This window comes from Gopherus flavomarginatus, chromosome 10 (assembly GCF_025201925.1).
Source record: "Gopherus flavomarginatus isolate rGopFla2 chromosome 10, rGopFla2.mat.asm, whole genome shotgun sequence".
Lineage (NCBI taxonomy): Eukaryota > Metazoa > Chordata > Testudines > Testudinidae > Gopherus > Gopherus flavomarginatus.
This window is the reverse complement of record NC_066626.1, coordinates 43,393,370-43,408,516: the sequence shown is the minus strand read 5'-3', so window position 1 is coordinate 43,408,516 and position 15,147 is coordinate 43,393,370. Positions and strand designations below refer to the sequence as shown.

At 41.6% G+C, this 15,147-nt stretch overlaps 1 protein-coding gene across 1 annotated transcript in view; it reads left to right on the top strand.

The window, feature by feature from the left end:
* MYO3B (myosin IIIB) overlaps window positions 1-15,147 on the top strand; it is a 390,911-nt gene that overhangs the window by 153,714 nt on the left and 222,050 nt on the right. Inside the window, exon 10 of the mRNA XM_050916262.1 lies at window positions 432-587. Within this exon, the coding sequence (XP_050772219.1) occupies window positions 432-587 (156 nt within the window). The remainder of the gene's footprint in view (window positions 1-431; window positions 588-15,147) is intronic.

Sequence of the window (15,147 nt, the reverse complement as noted above, 5' to 3'; positions counted from 1 at the left end):
CCCATTGGATAATATGTAGGAAATTAATGACTAAAGGACTTTACTCTTCTCAGATGAAAACTACTTTGAATGGATACTACAAACAAGACTATAGTAATGCTGCAAACCTGTACTTTATGCTGTTTATTCTTTTTAAAAAGATTTGACATATGTTTACTGGCCCAAATTCTGCTCTGTTACACCAGTGCTATAAGTGTTAAGTAACTCCACTGAGTTAAGTAATGTTGTTCCAGATTTACACCACTGTAAATGAAAAGCGAATATGGTCCCCTCATATAATTAATAACACTGATAAGTAGAAAAAGCAATCTGGTCTCTGTGACAGAACTGCCAGACAATAAGCCAACAGTTTAATGTTTAAGTCAAATTCAATGATTTTGTTATCAAATAGCAAGTGCTGTATGTGTAATGCTATTGCTCTATTTCCGCAGGTGTCTTATTAAGGATTTTGAAAAGCGTCCTTCAGTCACCCACCTTTTAGAGCATCCATTTATTAGACAAGCCCGTGGTAAGGATATGTCTCTGCAAAAACAGTTGGCTGATCTCATCCAAGCACAAGAACAGTTGGGATTTGTAGCCAAAATAAGGTACTGTGCATTGTATTATTCTGCAGCCTTCCCCTGACTAGTGCTGTAAACACAATTTAAAACATTTAATTTTCAGACATTTATTACTTCAGATGATCACCTACATTTGTATTAAGTGCTGCATGCCATATGAATGGAGAAATAAGCTTCCCACTCGTGCCTTTATAACTTATTTTAGTCAACCATAACATGAATACCACACTGTCTTTCTCTTTCCCATTTGACTTTGTTTTTATATATATTCATTTAATGGATTTATCACTAATAACTGCTAATATAAGGATTTTTATTGATCACTTAGAAAAAATGTTTTTGTAGCAGACCTGAAAGTATAAACATGCGCAGTAAAGTGACTATCAGGAAAGATTAAGAATTGAACATTTTAAAGTTGTTTGCAGCTTGGTTAGCTATTACTAGTGAGGGGGGATGCCCTTTAATACTTAATATGATTGTTTTCCTTAGGCTGTATAAAAATAGTTATTAATCCAAACACTTACATTTTTAAAATGTGGTTAAAAAAGCAATAAATTCTCATCATTAGTAGAGGGTACTTTTTTTTCCAGCATCCTTTAAGGCTGACTATAAGAAATGTCTCTTGGTTTGGTAACTGTCCAGAAGGTGGCAGAATTTCACTGTTTTGCAAGTGAATTTAAATGCAAATGAATACACCTTCCTATGCTCAGCAATCATTTTGTAATATAAAATTTGTCTAGTACTAGATAAGCTCTGTCCCATTATTATAAACAAATACCTACTAATGTTGATGAAGAAAATTAAATGTCATGATTCATGACTCATAAAAATGTATATACTTATATACTGTAAGGATCTGCTGATTAAAATGGAAAAGCCTGAATGTACATGTACAAGTTAAAATACTGGAATAGCTAGAGGTTTCAAGGTGAATGTGTCTTCCCCATTTTTCTGCTGGGGGAATATTAATCCCTCATCTAGCCCAGGCTCAGACCAGAACAGTTTCTGTTTTATCTCACCTCTGGACCAAACTGCCTCTGGGTAGAACATGAATATGGAGTGGTGAGGAGAAGGCACGAGGAGCCTTCCCTACCCCAGTTATGCATCATACAGAAGATCTAGACTCACCAGTGTCAGCTGATGCTTGGAGGAGCTCAAAGACTGCTTCCTCCTTGCACCCAAGAGCATCAGTCTCTACAGAGGGGATGAGGAAGAGTCAGGGCCATGGCCCTTTCTCCATGCCACTGCACAGAGCTAGCTGGGAGTGCTGTGGGGTGCAGGCTGAAATCACCCAAAAGTATGATGCAGCATGTGAATTCCCCCTGTATGCCTGGGAGCCGGAGGAGGGATTGTGCCTGTGAGCTCGTGTTTATCCAGTATAATCTAACTCTCTGCCTGTCCTGCTACTGTACTCTGCTCCATGTTAAATCAGTTCTTCTCCATTATGATTAGTCAAGTAACCTAACCAGGAAGAAGAGGTGGATGAGGCTTTTTTAAAACAATTAACAAAATCATCCAAAGCACAGGACTTGGTGGTGATGTGGGACTTCAACTACTTAGATATCTGTTGGGAAAATAACACAGCAGGGCACAGATTATCCAATAAGTTCTTGGAATGTATTGGAGACAATTTTTGATTTCAGAAGGTGGAGAAGCAACTAGGGGACAGGCTGTTCTAGATTTGACTTTGACAAATAGGGAGGAACTGGTTGAGAATTTTAAAGTGGAAGGCAGCTTGAGTGAAAGTGGTCATGAAATGGAAGAGTTCATGATTCTAAGGAATGGTAGGAGTAAGAACAGCAAAATAAAGACAATGAATTTCAAGAAGGCAGACTTTAGCAAGCACAGGGAGTTGGTAGGTAAGATCCCATGGGAAGCAAGTCTAAGGGGAAAAACAATTGAAGACAGTTGACAGTTTTTCAAAGAGATATTGTTGAGGCACAAGAGCAAACTATCGGGCTGTGTAAGAAAGATAAGAAGTATGGCAAGAAACCACCCTGGTTTACGCAATGATCTAAAAATAAAAGAGTCCTAGAAAAAGTGGAAACTAGGTCAAATTACAAAGGATGAATATAAACAAATAACACAAGTATGTAGGGACAGAATTAAAAAGGCCAAGGCACAAAACGAGATCAAACTAGCTAGAGCCATAAAGGGTAACAAGAAAACACTGTACAAATACATTAGAGGCAAGATGAAGACCAAGGACAGGGTAGGCTCATTGCTCAGTGGGGGGTGGGAGGGAACAGTAACAGAAAATGGCAGAGGTGCTTAATTACTACTTTGTTTCAGTTTTCACCAAGAAGGTTGGTAGTGATTGGACGTCTAACATAGTGAATGCCAGTGAAAATGAGGTAGAATCAGAGGCTAAAATAGAGAAAGTACAAGTTAAAAATTACTTAGACAAGTTAGATGTCTTCAGGTCACCAGGACCTGATGAAATGCATCCTAGAATACTCAAGGAGCTGACTGAGGAGATACCTGAGCCATTAGCAATTATCTTTGAAAAGTCATGGAAGATGGGAGAGATTCCAGAAGACTGGAAAGGGGCAAACATTGTACTAATCTATAAGAAGGGAAATAAGGATAACCTGAGGAAGTATAGACCAGTCAGCTTAACTTCTGTACCCAGAAAGATAATGGAGCAAATAAATAAGCAATCAGTTTGCAAACATATAGAAGTTAATAAGGTGATAAGGATTTGTCAAAAAAAAATCTTGTCAAACCAACTGGATAGCTTTCTTTGACAGGAGAACAAGACTTGTGGATAGCAGGGAAGCAGTAGACTTGGTAAATCTTGACTTTATTAAAGCTTTTACTGTCTCTCATACCTTCTCATAAACAAACTAGGGAAATGCAACCTAGATGGAGCTACGAAAAGGTGGGTGCATAATTGGTGGGAAAACCATTTCTGGAGAGTAGTTATCCCTGGTTCACAGTCATGCTGGAAAGGCATAACGAGTGGAGTCCTGTAGGGATCAGTTCTGGGTCCAGTTATGTTCAATATCTTCATCAATGGTTTAGATAATGGCATAGAGAATATGCTTATGGAGTTTGTGGATGATGCCAAGCTGGGACGGGTTGCAAGTGCTTTGGACGATAGCATTATAATTCAAAATGATCTGGACAAACTGGAGAAATGGTCTGAAGTAAATAGGATGAAATTTAGTAATGACAAATGCAAAGTACTCCACCTAGGAAGGAACAATCAATTGCACACATACAAAATGGGAAATGACTGCCTAGGAGGGAGTACTGTGGAAAGGGATCTGTCGTCATAGTGGACCATAAGCTAAATATGAGTCAATAGTGTAATACTGTTGCAAAAAAAGCGAACATCATTCTGGGATGTATTAGCAGGAGTGTTGTAAGCAAGACATGAGAAGTAATTCTTCCGCTCTGTGCTGTGCTGATTAGACCTCAACTGGAATATTGGGTCCAGTTCTGGGTGCCACATTTCAGGAAAGATGTGAACAAATTGGAGAAAGTCCAGAGAAGAGCAACAAAAATGATTAAAGGTCTAGAAAATGTGACCTATGAGGGAAGAGTGAAAAAATTGGGTTTGTTTAGTCTGAAGAAGAGAAGACGGAGGGGGAACATAACAGTTTTCACATGCATAAAAGGTTGTTACAGGGAGGAGGGAGAAAAATTGTTTCTTGTCCTATCTTCAGAGGTTAAAAAGAACAATGCTCTTAAATTGCAGCAAGAGAGGTTTAGGTTGGACACTAGAAAAAACTTCCTATGAGGATGTTTAAGCACTGGAATAAATTGCCTAGGGAGGTTGTGGAATCTCCATCACTGGAGATTTTTCAGACTGTCAGGGATAGTCTAGATACTTAGTTCTGCCATGAGTGCAGGGGACTGGACTAGATGACCTCTTGAGGTTCCTTCCAATCCTATGATTCTATAAGTAGCATCCAGAGTCCAAGGTATGACAGCAGCTCCACTGCAGTGAGTGCTATATAAACCTGTAAGAAGACATGGTTCCTGATTCAAAGAATTTACAATCCAATCCATCCCAAATACATTACATACAGAATTTATTGCCATCTTTAGACTGATCTTTACCAACATCAAAAATAGTTTGGCTTGTCAGCATAAAGCCCTGGCCTTGTCTCCAGACACACAGATGTAAGTGTGCACTGCCCACCTGCTACTTCCTTTGAGTGGATGAATCCTGGACGCTATGCTATGGCCAGTGCAGCTCAACTGCAGGAAGGGTAGCAATCTGTTACTGATCAAGACCAGTAGCAGATTACTAGCCACCTCCCCAAAAAACACAGGAAAGGTGGGAAGAAACCTTAACTGTTTTGGGGCACAATTCCTTCCTTGTGCTATTACTGCAGCAGTGCCACCCTTACACAGGGCAGACTGTAGAAGCACAATTTAGGCCTTAGATACAGGAAATAGCAAGTGGAAATTTTCAGAAACCTGAATCCACAGACTGCTTAGTATGTAGTTGCCAAATCTGCAGCAAGGGAGATTTAGGGTAGATATTGGGGAAATGTTTCCAGCTATAAGGGTAGTTAAGCACTGGAATAGACTTCCATGGGAGATTGTGGAATGCCCATCATTGGAGTTTTTAATAACAAGTTAGACAAACATCTATCAGGGATGGTCTAGCTACATATAGTTGGTCCTGCCTCAGCTGGAGGGCAAGGTGAGGGGATTGACTAGATGACCTCTCGAGGTCTCTTCCAGCCTAATACTACTATGATTCTGTGTTTATCAGTTTCTTATTAAATGAAGTACTACTTCTGTTGAGTATTGTGAAAAAAATACTTTAACACCTTCACCTCCCTTCTCTTCATGTGCCAGTATATTTATGCTTGTATCTGTAATTTTCATTCCATGCATTTGAAGAAGTGTTTTTTTACCCATGGAAGCTTATGCCCAAATAAATGTTAGTCTTTAAGGTGCCACCGGCCTCCTCATTATACTTCAACGCAGTATAAAATCATTTTTATCTCTCCGTAAGTCATATTTCCCCAACACTGCTATTCATATTATATGCACATACTACATTAAAAACATAATTAAAGCTGCAAAGTCAAATTTTAAATGTTAAAATCAAAGAACTCTCCACTGAGCACCTGTGAACTGCACATATTCAAAAGTTTATAACTTGGCAAAATGTGGGTGGATTTTCATGGGGATGGCAAAAGGCATGTCCCAGACACACAGGCCGCTCTTCTGGCAAATTTCAAGTCTCTGCTCCAACGCATATAGGAGCTAGAGCATTTCAAAGAAAAGGTCTCAAGAATTTAACATTGCAAAACAATGTATTCTTCATTAGCCTTGTTCCCAGAAACGGTTGGCTGAAATTTTCCAAAGAAATCCAGGCTGAGGAAGATACCTGGCATGGAAAATTTCAGCCCAAATGGTGAAAATTTCACAAAGATATAAGCAACTGACAATAGGGTCTTATAATGGGAGTTAGTTTGGAATGTGGGTTTTGGTTTGGGCTCCCTCTGTGTGACACAGACTAATAATACATTATGTATTTAAATATGGTCTACTTAGGGATCTCAAAACTCTTTAAAGATGTACAGATACACACATTTATTAGGAAGTGACAGTCATGTGATTAATCATGGAACCTTGTTATAAATAGCACTTATCATGCACCTTTGATTGCCTTACCTGTAGTCCACCCCATAATCCATCAGCCTGGGACTACATTCCAAAGCCTTAAACACTGTCACAAGGCCATCATTTCTATAACACAACTTGATAGATACATGTTTCCTTATACTCCCCACCCCTTAAATGTGCCATTTCCACCCAAAATGACGCTGAGCTGAGATTCAGGATGGGCAATATACAGCCCTAGCGCAGTAACAAAGTTTAATTTTGAATTGTAGTGGCACCTAGAGCTCCTAATCGGGAATTCGGCACAGTCTTGCTAGGTACTGTTTGGACATATAGCAAAAAACAGCCCTTCCCCAAAAGAGCTTCCAGTCTGAGTAAGGTCTAATAGCTTACATCAAGCCATCACTAAAATTTGCCACTGTGTACTTTGGGAATTGGGCGATCCATAGCTTCTCAATGGGCATTTACTTCCAGCTCTGGAAGACATTGAGATATTGGACGTATGCTGATAATCATAAGATTATTATTGATAGAAAAACTAATTAAGTTAATTTTTAAAGGTATCAAATGTATGTTAGTTATAATTTTCTTCTTCCTCAGAGGTCTGTACAGTTGAACTCTTGATACTATGGAACCTGGCTTTGCAACAGAGGGCTATGAAAAAGAGTACTAATGGAAAGTTTTAAAAGTCTCTAAAGCATTTAAAAATAGTTTTCAGTAAAGTATATGATATACACAGAACACATGCTGGTGCAATGTTATGTAAAAGTTTTATTGGCATTCATTTGTGCTGATCTGCAGAAGTCATTTGTACAATAGCTTTACCTTTTGTAAATAAATTGAAATTCCCGAGGGCCTGCTGATAAAAGCTTTTTGCTACACCCCTAGGTATGTGTGCTCTCTCTGACTCTTTAATGTGTACACTTATATGTAATGTATAATAAAATGTTAGTCTTTATATAAAATCATCTACCTAACAACTGCTTGGGTGTGGAAATACAGCAACTTTTTTTTGAGAGTGCATAGCAGCACTACAAAACAGTCTAGAAGAAAGTTGTTATTCCACAATTTACAGTGAAGTAAGAAATTAAGAAGAAGAACAATGCAAACTGAAACCAAGAAAGCCCAAAATTATGCTTTATTGAAAGATGTGAATGCTCTGAGGAGATGGCAAACACCATCACTTCACCTACAGTAAAAGACATATGAGCTCTGTCAGTCAAGATAGTACTTAGTCTTAAGGTCATGGTGGACACATCACTGACCCTGGAAAATCAAATAACATCTGTGTGATAGGGTGTGTACCCCTCATATGTCGTGAAATGGTTAATATGGGCTTGAAAGGCCAATTAGCCAGCCTGGGTTCACCTGGAGGATGGGGCTTCGCCTAATTAGAGATAAAGTCCAGCTGAAGGAGAGCTGGGTTTTGGGTTTTTTCCCCTCCATAATAAGCTGGATGAGTCCACTTAGAGATATGTGTCCCAGAGGAGAGGAGGTGGGAAATGCCCTCCCTCTGGGAAACAACCTGGAAGAAGGCTGAGAAGGGAGAAGCAGAGCAGACAGGCTACTCTAGGGGTGAGCTGGAAGCCTGACTGGAGATAGGGGCCCTGAGGAGCTGTAGTCTACCTGAACGCTGGGGGAGGTGGTGTGTGTCAGCCTCTGGACTGTGTCCCCACGCCTGAGACAAGGCATGGTGACAAACTGTAGTGAGTGAGGTGTGCTTGGGAGGAAGAAGGGGTTAGCTGACCACAGCTGGGCTGAAAGTTTGGTTTCTTTTACCTTTTTGTTGTCCTTTGGTACAGGACTCTGTGGCCCCAGAAGAAGCAGGAATCTGCAATGTGGGCTCTGGAAGGCCAAGGCACTCCTACAATCAGAGAAGGCCCTGGCCAAACGATGTGGGGGGACTGAGTCACATCTGGCCACAACGAGGTGTATTGGGGTGGCAGCTTGCCACAGTCAGTTACTGTTAGCTGCTCCATCCATCTCCAGCTAATAAGACTCTGTATCTTTATCTTGGATAAATTCCTAGCCCTCAGTAGTTCATGTATTTGTCACATCCAGGCTAGACAATTGCAACTCATGCTATCTAGACCTAAGCAAGAAATTAATGAAGATGCTGCAACTGGTAAATAATACTTCTAAGTATAAACCAAAGACCATCTATTAGGCCCATGCTTCCCATCCTGCACTGGAACCTTGTGTGCTGTCAGATTCATTTCAAATGTATAATGAGCTATAAAACCCTTAATGGAACAGATCCATGTTATCTCTAAGACCACCTCTTCTTTATGTGGCATCGAACACTCTGGTTAGTGAGGTTTATCTAGATGCAAGGAAGCAGAAATCAGGATCCTGTGTCCTTTTCTTCCATTATGGTTCCTGCAGCCTTTATCTTCAGTTTCCTGTGAAATTATTTTGCTCACCTCAAAGCTGTTAGTCTCCATGGTGTTTATCACACTGTCAATTTCCTTGTTTAAAAATGGGAAGTAACTCTAGAGTGTTTCTGCACAGAAGAAGCTGAGCATGGGCTAGCCTACCTGAACTAACTTCAACTAGTATGGGTAATAGCATCGAAGACAGCACAGTGTGGGCTTCAGAACAGGCGAGCAAGCCAAGTTCATTCCCAGGATCCATGCTAGGCTTGCATTACCTGGGCTGGAGCCCAGGCTGTGCTGTCTTTCCTGCTATTGTTTCCTGTACTAGCTGGATTCAAGTTAGCTTGCGTGTAGATGAGCTTGTGCACAGCTTTTGCTGTGTAAACATATCTTTAGAACCATGGCTGTCAGGGCTGGCTCCAGGCACCAGCATTTCAAGCAGGTGCTTGGGGCGGCAATCTGCAAGAAGCGGCAGTCCATGTGTTTTTGCCCCCAAGCAGCACACCAAATTGCCACTGCGTATGGCGGGGGCAGTCCATCTGCCCTGAGGGCAGCACGCGCGTTTCCGTGGCAGCGGCAATTTGGCGGCCGCTTCTGTCTTCAGCCAGAAGACAGAAGCTGCGCCACTGCGGACAGCTGAAGACAGAAGCTGCCGTCGAATTGCCGCCACCACGGAAATGAGCCTGCCGCCCTAAAGGCACACAGATGGCTCTGCCTCCGCGGTGGCAATTTGGTGCGCTGCTTGGGGCAGCAAAAACAGTAGAACCAGCCCTGATGGCTGTGACAGGCAGCAAAAGACCTACCTGTTTCCCTTGGATAAAATCCTCCTCCTCTTTTTCATTATTAGTAAATGAGCTGTGAAAGGAATTCACAGTCTCAGATGAACATCCTTATGGCCCCAGTGTGATTTCACTCACCAATTTTACACTGGTCTAGCTCAATTAACTTCAATAGAATTACTCTTGATTTATACTGGTGAAAATGGAATCAGAATCATACTGGCAGAATTCTAACCATTACATAAATTTGTATTTAAAAGAAAAAGTTGTAAAAAGATTATTAGGAAGAAATGCAAAAGCTAAATTCTAGAACTCTGGGCCACGTTCTCAAATGAACTCAGTTTAATTCATTACTTTGAATTTATTTACACAAAGGGCTAAACCAGTAGTTGTGGCCAAGTTAGGGTCAGTGCAGCTAAAGGGAAAGGAAAAGTGGCTCTAAGTCATCTTTTTAACTTCCCTGGTCCTAGGGTGGATGGATGCCATGCAATCCCCAGGCTTAAACAGAGCTGCTTCTGCGCTGACGAAAACTCTTCAGGTGTTCACAGCCCAATGGGCCACCCTGGGAGACAGATCACTGGAGTGCAGTTGCATTTTAGTCACACATGCTGTGATTGTCTCTATGCCAGTGAGAGATTTGCCCAACACTGGGAGAATCACCATTGCTATTGCAGGTTTCTGACTACTTCATGCCACTGTGGGCCAAGGATCTGACCTGGTTTCTCTAGAAGAAATCCTGCAAGTTTTGTCATTGACTTAAATGGAATCAGGATTTCACCCTCTGCCCTTCCTTTAGTACTCTGGTCTTGTGTTTGACCTGTCCCTTCTATTCTCGCTTAGTAAACCCTTAGCCCAAAATCAGGTGTCGCTACTGCATGGAAATGAGTTCTGGTCATTAATTTTATTTCCCCATCTCCTCCAACTCCAGCAAATAAGATCTTGGGGGCAGGCACTGTCATTTACTGTGTGTTTGTACAGCATCCAGCACAATAGGGCTGTTTGTTTCCTAGATGCTACTGCAATATATATGCTAAATAGTAATATCCACATACATTTCATTATCACCAGTATTTTACCATAACAATATTTACAGAATGTTTTCATTTTAAAATATTGTGTATCATGTATATGGAAAAGTCCAGAAAGCAGAATCAACAAGCCAGAATCCTGGGTTTCAGTTACCAGTGTTCCAACAAGGCTACATTTTTCCAGTTCTCTCTCTATCCTGGAGCCAAAATATATTATTACATTTTAGCAAATGGAAATGAATTTGCAGTCCATTTTGGGAGCCAGAATAATCTCGCACCCATTAAGATTTAGATGTCCCTAGGAAGGGAGCATTTTTCAGAAAATGTAGAGGACAGTATCAAACTCTTGTTAATGAACCTGGCCTTACATAATGAATATGAGATGCTGGGGAAGGGACTCAATATATTTCTACAGACAGTAACCTGGTGCTGAATGCGGGACAGGAATAGAGTTTGTTTTGATAGACTCAAGCCCCACATAGTAATGAACTGAGGAAAACTGGAAGGGAGGTGGACTCAAATTCGGTGAAGGGTATCAGTAACAGAATATAGGTGCATGGTTCAGGAGTAAATGAGCAGAGCTCCCGTACACACTTGTACACTTGTATGTAAAGACTTCCTGACATAAATACTCTGTGCCATAAATAAAGGAGGGTGGGTAATAATGTGGTTAGGGCACAGTCTTGCTATATTTGGATTGTAAATTTTTCCAGGCAGGGACCTCATCGATTCGCATGGAACATTTCAGACACTATATACATAATCATTATAATAAAAAAAAATAGGACAGGGAATTAGAATAACCAAGTTTTTTTCCTCATTTTGTCACTAAATCAATATGTCATCTTGGTAAATCGCTTAATTTCACTGTGCCTCAATTCAGTCACCGGTGAAATGGTTATTATGATAATGTCTTCACTTGTTGCATTATGTCTATAAAATTAGATTGTAATCTCTTGGAGGCAGAAGTTTGTATTTTACTTGTTTTATTAGACACCCAGCACACTTTTAGTTGTAAAAATATTAATGAAGAAGAACTTGCATATTGCCTACTTCTGTCTATTCTCTGTCCTTTAGAAGGCTCAGAGAAGGGAGGAGTATTAGTGATTATGGATACTGCAAACTCTCCATTCACAATAAAACACTTGCTCAGTTCCAGCAGGTACATATTTTTGTGAAATTGCATTTGGGTATGTTGGATAATCCATTAGGGGAGATTATAAGGGAGAGCTGTTCCCTTTCAAAACATGGAATAGGGATAGCTCAGTGGTTTGAGCATTGGCTTCCGAAACCTGGAGTTGTGAATTCAACCCTTGATGGGGCTATTTAGGGAACTGGGGTAAAAAGCTGCCTGGGGATTAGTCCCCCTTTGAGCAGGGGGTTGGACTAGATAACTTCCTGAGGTCACTTCCAACCCTAATATTCTATGTCTTGAACTCATTTTTGTGGTCAGTTGTTTTTTGTTTAATTCATGGCACAAGAGATTCCACCATCAAGACTGATTTTCAGCAGGCTGTTTCCTGATACTCCTAAATGTTAAACTGCTCTTTGAGCTGACTTCACTGGCAATATGTACTGCAAAAAGTGGGCATGTATTGTGGAATTCATCTATAAACCCTATCAAATGTTATCCTCATCCTTTTGTACATGTCAGGACCTCATCCAAACTTGGCAGAGCTGGTAGCTGGCTCAAAATTTAAACAATGGAAAAACCTATGTTAGAACTTCATAATATCATTTAAGCTAGACAGCAAATTAAAATCCATGGAAAATCCTTAAAGACTTTGTTGTGCTATATTTAGAAGAGTAACTTCAAAGTGGGAATCTCAAAATTCTATCTTCTTTCCTGTCTCCTTAAGTCTGATTGCCAGTTCTTGATTTCTTCATATGGATTTATCCCTGAACCATATCCTTCCATGGTATTTTTTTCAAAACTAAAAAATGAGTGGAGAAATACTTCCAACAGCCAAGTAATTGTGGGTGGAATTGGTTGGAAAATGCAAAAAAAAAAAGGGCATTAAATATTTTGTTTACATTTTGAAAAATGTCAACCACTGGTTGAAAAACACCAAAAAAAATAATTTCCTCTGAAATTTCAAATACTTAAAAATTCTTAGGCAGCAACTAAAAAGAAATCCTAAAATAAAAAATCATTGTACCCAGTCCAGCAATCAGGAGCAAATCTAAAATAGCAGAGAGTGGTCATATGTGAGCTGGAGGAATACAAATTTGGTAAGAGCAGTTTCCGCTTTTTGGGTTTGGGGGAGTTATTGCAAGCCCTGGTGAGGGAAAACACATTTTGAAAAATACTAGAATTAAGAAACAATTTAAAAAATACTAGAATATGTATTTTAACCTTCACTTGGGAGCATCCTCTTGAATCAGCCCTCAAAATTTTAGGTATTGTGCAACAAAAACACTTCAAATTATACTATTGTGATGAAATAGAAGAGTAACAGAAAAGAACCTTAGAGGGCCCTCTCTAGAATGCTAATGATGTAAGGTGAAAAGGTAGTGGATGTCATCTGTAGCTGAGGTATGCTTCAGTTCTTAAGTCCCTTAATAGCATCTGGCTGATTCTCAGAGGAAGTTAATATGGGGCAACTCTGTTAATCCATTGCTACCTGTCTATTTTGCTAACCCTGTCAATCAACCATCACAGTGGTTAAAGTTGACAAAAGCAGTGGTCTTTTGTAGCAGTCCCAAGGGTTACTAATGGCTGAACTGCAGTCTGGAAGAATCAGGTTGATGGTCACAAATTAGTGTTGGGCAAATCCAAAATGGTCATGGTTCAAAATGGCTGGTTCTCAGATTAACAGAGGCTTTAAGGAGCCTCACTCCAGACCTGGCTCTCTACTCTCTCTGCTGTTTTTCTGCTATCTAGAGAGTCTGTGCTCCCCTCTACCAATAGTTCTTCCCTTCAGGAGGACCAGTCAGGCAATTTGTTCTGCCAGTTTCTGGCCAGCTCACCTTCTCATGAAAGTGAAGATTTAGCGTCTGAGTGGATGGGTTCTTATTTGATCCCTATTGGGCTGCCCTGTCTTAATGCGAAGACAGAGCTTTGCCATGTGCCTGTCTGAGAGAGAGAGAACCATTAGCAGAAAAATTAACCCTTTGTCAGATTTAATTCCCCCCATCTATGCTGACACACAAATTATACCCTCCTGAGATGGGGCCCTGTACCATCAGAGAAAAGATGAAGAAGAGCCAGGGTTGGCGCTTCCATTTAGGTGACCTAGGCGATCGCCTAGGGCACTAGGATTTGGGGGGACAGCATTTTGCCACCCTCGGCGGCAGTTCGGCGGCGGGGAGTCCTTCCGCGCTCCGGGTCTTCGGTGGCAATTCTTCGGCGGGTCCTTCACTCGCTCCAGGACCTGCTGCCAAAGTGCCCCAAAGACCAGGAGCCACGGAAGGACCCCCCCGCCGTAGAATTGCAGCCAACAACTGGGAGCACGGAAGGACCCCCGCCTAGGGCGCCAAAAACCCTGGCGCAGCTCCTGAAAAGAGCCTGTGGGCTCAGCTAGCCCCGCCTGCTATACCTGAAGCCAATTCCAAGCCTGGAGGGCAATAAAAGGAAAGCCTGACTCAGTTCAGGGTTGACTGGTCAGGAAGGAGGGCAGAGCTCTGCCCCTCTGCCCGAAGGGAGCTTCACTTGCAGAGTTGCAGACAGACAGGCATGATTACTGGAGCAGCCACTGGGCAGGAATGTCAGACCCCAAGGAATGAGCAATGCACGAATCAAAGATTATTTGGGAAGAAAGCCTGAAGGAAAGGGCAGGAACGCTGTCCTGGAAGACTGGGGGATGGCCCAGTATGGAGTTAGGTTTGCATTTTGTTGCAGAACATTTTGAGGCTGAAGCTACCCAGAAGGGGATGAGACTGAAGAGGCAACAGTGAGCCAGTGGATCACAATTTGCCTCCATGGACACCAGAAATAAAGACTTCTTCCCCCCTCCCTTTCCCCTGCGAGACACTCAGTGGTGGGGGGCACCGCTCCAGCCACACCACTACACTCCCCAATACTCTTTCCAGAGGGAGGGAAGCTTTAAGCTGCAGTTGGTTACCTGCCATAGGAGACCCACTGAAGAAGATTGCCAAAGAAATATGCTGAATCTGTCCCATGCCACAGCCACCCTGTCTGCATCCTCTCCTTGCCCACTGCAGCCCATTTTGGGGGATGCACTGGTCAGTTGTGAACTCTCCAAAGGAGGGGAAGTTGCAGGTGTTTGGTGATACTGCTGCCTACTCTAGCAGGCTTTCCATTACTGGGAACCCTCCTTTGTGGGCTCTCTCTGTGGTAGAAGCTGGTGGAACCTGGTGATGAATCCTCTTGCCCTTAATGAGAGATTGTAAATTTGTCCCTGGGGAAGGAGGCAAGTCTAAAAGCTTGCTAACTAAAGTTAAAAGAATGCAGACAGACAGCAGGTTCAGAAGTGCTAGCAGGTCAAATATCAGGACCAGGACTGCACTGGCCTGGCAGCCCTGTGCATTGTAGTTAGCCAGTTTCATTAGTGCAGGAGCGTGCCAGAGAAGGGGAAGGTCTTACAAACAGCCAGCTACTTTGGCAGCTTGCATTCAGTTTTGAAATCAATTAACTGTAAAGAATTTGATTGCATCGAGCTTGTAGTTTCCTCTGTGCATGAGGTAGGACACAGATAATTATGGCAAGCAAAACCAAAAGTAGTGCTCAGATTGTAAAATGTGCAGGATTTAATGTGGGTTAAATGCAACTCTTCCACACATCATCTGTATAAATATCAAGGGAAGGAGTTAAAAGACAAGAAACTGAAAACTATTGTGGGTAAGGAAACTA